The sequence below is a fragment of the Phacochoerus africanus genome, chromosome 4, assembly GCF_016906955.1.
Source record: "Phacochoerus africanus isolate WHEZ1 chromosome 4, ROS_Pafr_v1, whole genome shotgun sequence".
Classification (NCBI taxonomy): Eukaryota; Metazoa; Chordata; class Mammalia; order Artiodactyla; family Suidae; genus Phacochoerus; species Phacochoerus africanus.
In genome coordinates, this window is record NC_062547.1 from 138,028,787 (window position 1) to 138,033,270 (window position 4,484).

At 45.5% G+C, this 4,484-nt stretch overlaps 1 protein-coding gene across 1 annotated transcript; it reads right to left on the reverse strand.

Annotated features, from left to right (window-relative positions):
* Positions 1-460: 460 nt before the first annotated feature.
* Positions 461-4,114, reverse strand: IL9 (interleukin 9). The gene is made up of 5 exons (XM_047774493.1): positions 3,970-4,114; positions 3,816-3,851; positions 3,698-3,730; positions 1,823-1,954; positions 461-667 (listed from the first exon to the last, which is right to left on the reverse strand). Exons 1-5 carry the CDS (start codon positions 4,081-4,083, stop codon positions 557-559), a joined length of 426 nt encoding a protein of 141 aa, XP_047630449.1. The 5' UTR covers positions 4,084-4,114; the 3' UTR covers positions 461-556.
* Between the last annotated feature and the right edge of the window lie 370 nt (positions 4,115-4,484).

The following is a 4,484-nucleotide window of genomic DNA, read 5'->3' on the forward strand; positions in this document are numbered from 1 at the left end:
TTCAGGCACTTTCCTCTCTTACATACAGACGCACCCACATTCTTGGGTGTCCCTCGTCGCCTAGACTTACCCAACTGCTTCCCTCTCTCGTTTCAGGTACACGGTTGGTTTCCCAGGACCCCAGATGCTTTGGCAGTGCCCCGAGCTCCCTCCACCAGCACCCGGATATGGAGCACCTCAGGCTTGCCTTTGGTTTCCCCTGCAGCAACCCTCAGACTGTCCCCACACACACCCTTCACCACAGCCCCAGACACCATTCATCAGGCTTCAAGTCTGTGTTTAGGGTAATGAGTCTCCCTCTTATTACAGGAAGCATTTGACCGCTCAGCCCATTGATAGGAGTTTGTAGCTTTCTTTGTTCTGAGCATCAAGGACCAAATAAGTACCTAGAGACCAGAGAGGGTTTTCTCTATATTTATTCCAAAATAAAGATATAAATTTTTAAACAAATTATTACAGCGGTCTTGCTTTAGCATAGCTTATTTGATTGTTAAACTGGAGCAACTTAAAGAGGAGGCTTCTAAATTCAATAAATAGAATAAATAACATTTCTTCTTCACACTCTGCCTCTCATCCTTTCTTTCTGGAAACTTTCCAGGAGACTCCTCAGAAAGATGAGCATGTTGCCTACTGTGGTTCGGTTGCATGGCTGTTCACAGGAAAAATCCTGCGGGAATAAAAGTTGACAAAGGCAGAATAACTAAAATAGCACGGAGCCCTGCAGTCCCGGGAGCCACCCTGTCCAGAGCTGGTGAGCGGTAGAGGGGACGGCCAGTGGGGATGGGGGTATGCAGGGAACAGGGGCTTGAGTCATAGAGCAAATGGGTGGGGAGTCCATGGCTAACGTGTTGCGTAAGCGGCATAATGGTTGACTTTGTGGTAGGATTTTAGGGGTCTCTTTGCCCCCTCCCCCCATCGATGGTCCTAAATCTCCTTAGTAGAGGAAATCTTGGGACACCTTGAGGCTTAAAATGTTATTATCCTTTTTGGTTGTCCTTCCAAAATCATTTTATAGCACAATGACTGAGAGTGGGATTTGGGCATCCCATAGACCAGAGTTCAGATCTCAGCGCTGCCACTTATTCAACATGGAGCCTTCGGCCAATCAGCTAACCTGGCCGAGGCTGTTTCCTCTTCTACAGCAAGAGGGTAGTAAATCTGACAGTTGTCATTAAGGTAGGTATTCAGTGTATGTTAAGGTATATTAAGGGCTGTGTGCTCTTGATGGCAGAAACCCCTATAGCTCAACGGCTGAGTGAGGAGGGGCCCTCATGTAGGTAACGACCAAAGTTGGCCCCCTCCCCTTTCCTCCAGCAGCTGTGGTAGATGCTCAGGAAGAGAACACGCTGATAGGCATTTGGGGCAAATGACAGGCTTCCACCTGGACTTGGGTGTGCCTTCCTTTAAACACCTCTTTGGCCAATGGAAAGAAAACCTGTAACATACAGGCCACAGTACCTACTCAGCACATCTCTGAGGATAATTGAATCTCTAGGATAATTGAGAATTGTGTGGGCTACAGATTTTAGCTTCTTATTATAATCAGGCTTGATTCTTTCATTATTCAAGAGGTGGAGAGAGGTAAAAGCCAACAGAGGGGGGAGATTAAAAAAAAAAGCAACAACAAAGGGGGAACAATGAGCTTTGGGGGCATATCTCACTTTAATTCTGTTGTTCTGATTAAATTTCTTAGATGTCCCTAATCAACCTTGAACTACCAGTTCCAACTTCATCACCCTTTCTCATTCAGATGGCGTTGGCATTGACATTCACCCACAAATTACTAACCAGAACACATCACAGATAATAAAAACACACTCACTCCACACTTGTTGTTCTTGAGGGCTTCAACTGTTTTCTTCACCTTGCTGAAAATCAGGGAGAGTTCTGGCTTTGCTGTGGTGTTTCTCATCTTCGATAGGCCCTCCTGGAAGCACGCGGTGGTGCAGTTGTCCTGATAAATAACAACGATTTGGGAAAATGGACATTCAGAGGACAGATCGAAGTTAAAATCACAAAGAGAAAGCTTTCGGAGACTATTTTAATTTAACCAGCGTAACCTAACCTTGCATTACTTTCAGACAGGTCCCTTGCCAGTCTAGGAAATGATCTTCAGTATCTCAAGGGGAGACCATTTTCCCACAGTGACACTTCCTCGAACTTTCCAGTATGTTCCATCCAGGGAACCCACACCTGGGGCTCCCAGGGAACAGTCAGTTCCGAGTCTGCTTTTCAAAGGCTGCTGCTCTGTTTCCAGTCTTGTCAGAGTGTGTTTGAAAGTGCAGAGAAAGGAAAAGCCTTTTTCACACCAACCTGATGGGAGGTACCAACTGAATACAGCCAGTGTTTCCGCAGTCGCTAAAGCCATGGGATATAACCCAAGGGGATTTGCTGGGCCTTAACTGCATGGTTCCTCTGCAGAAGGCGCCATATGCTCTTGTCATCTGATGGAGGGACCATGGTGGGGTGTGGCACCTGACCTCAGCTCCGGGAAAAGCTCAGACGCTCCCAGCCCTTGCTCATGAGAGAGGAAAGCACAGCAGCACCTCGGCTCAGTGCTGCCGCCGCATCTTAACCTGGAACTTCCTGCCGTGCTCACTGTCTGCCGAAGTCAGAAACCCTTTCACTTTCCTTCCACCCACAACCTCAGACACCCCATCCTCCCAGAGGGCAGCCTTCAGACCTTGCAGTAGCCACTCTAAGTGGGCGAAGGAGAAGGAGAGGATGAAGGCCAAAGGGAGAAGGCAGAGCACAGGCATTGTTTAGGGCAGAGGAAGGACAGAAGGTTGTCATTTTCTTTACATTGTTTGGCAACCCTGGAGTGACCAGCAAAAGAGATTACCAAGCGGTGTGATATGAGAGGCATCATTTGTTATAGTCTCAATTCCAGTTTGATTTAATTGTACACATGGCCACGAATCAAAAACACATTCAAGATTCTTTTTTTTTTTGTCTTTTTGTCTTTTTGCCTTTTCTAGGGCCATTCCCATGGTATATGGAGGTTCCCAGGCTAGGGGTCTAATTGGAGCTGTAGCTGCTGGCCTGTGTCACAGCCACAGCAATGCAGGATCTGAGCCTCGTCTGCAACCTACACCACAGCTCACGGCGGTGCCGGATCCTTAATGCACTAAGCGAGGCCAGGGATCGAATCCGAAACCTCATGGTTCCTAGTTGGATTCGTTTCAGCTGCGCCACGACAGGAACTCCAAGATTCTTTTTTTTAAATATTGAAAAGTGTTCAAACTTCTCAAGGAGCCTAAATACAATAAATATATATAGTATAGAATTTCAAGATTGTGAAAGGTTTTAAGAGGATGCACCGTCTATAACAATTGCAAGAAAGTAACACTTTTTTCTTTTTTTCTTTTTAGGGTCACACCTTCCGCACATGGAAGTTCCCAGACTAGGGCTCAAATCAGGGCTGCAGCTGTGGTCTACACTACAGCCATGGCAACACTGGATCCTAGCCACATCTCTACGTATGCCTTAGCTTGTGGCAATGCCGGATCCTTAACCCACTGATCGAGGCCAGGGATCAAACCCACATCCTCACAGAAACAATGTCAGGTTCTTAACCCGCTGAGGCACAAGGGGTCCTCCTTAAGTAACACTTTCTTAGTTGAAATAGCAACTAGAAAAGTTTATTTTGACTTAACAATGTTCAAAAAACAAGATTATATTATTTTAGTATACTCACCGAAGGAATGGGCAGACACAAACAATCGGTCACCTGCAAAAGAGAAATTTCAGAGTCAAGATGCAAGATGTGGAAATTAAAATTAGTTCGGAAAGTTCTTAAAAGATAATTTACTCACATTGGAGCTGCAGCTGCATTTTGCAGGTGGGTGTTTCTAAAGTCAGGAGAGAGACAAGAACGCTCGATGAGTGGTGTGCTTTTCCTCCTCTTATATTTCACCTAAGTTTTCAACAGCAGCCTTTCCTGCTGGCCCCCCCACCTCTGTAGCTTACCTGCAGGTTGTTGATGAGGTGTTCAACATTCTTGATCCCTGTCAAGGTCATACACCCCTGGCTGGCCGAGGAACAGAGGAACAGGGCAGAGGCAAGGACCACAGCTGGGAACATCTTGACGCGGGGCTGGAGCTTGGCGTTTAGATGCCCTCAGATCGAGTCGTATTTAAAGCTCCCCAGCAATCATGGAAAAACCCTGACATCAAACTGATACTAATGCCCACTTTTTCTCTGTAAGTTTGGGCCACTCGATGTTGAAAAAAAAAAATGTATATACTTATATCTCAAATTGAGTCACTTGGCAAAGACTGTGTTACATTGTCCCAGGAAATATCGTTCCTTAGAAAAGATGCTTTTCAAAATGTGGGTACCAAGATGCTGTAGGAAAAGTTAAAGATCTTAAAACCATAAATTTTTTTTTCTTTTTTTTTTAGGCAGAGATTCTCATCATGACAGTGAAAATACTTTCCATGAAAGCCCAGGTCTGTATTTTCCCCTTTTTACTTTATTGGAAA

Bases quoted from the DNA above. Each gene is read 5' to 3' on its own strand.
- IL9 (XM_047774493.1), bottom strand. From the start codon at position 4,083: ATGTTCCCAGCTGTGGTCCTTGCCTCTGCCCTGTTCCTCTGTTCCTCG. The intron at 3,852-3,969 runs GTAAGCTACAGA...TCCTGACTTTAG, and splicing joins ACCTCATCAACAACCTGCAG to AAACACCCACCTGCAAAATG. The intron at 1,955-3,697 runs GTGAGTATACTA...GTTATTTATCAG, and splicing joins TGTGTCTGCCCATTCCTTCG to GACAACTGCACCACCGCGTG.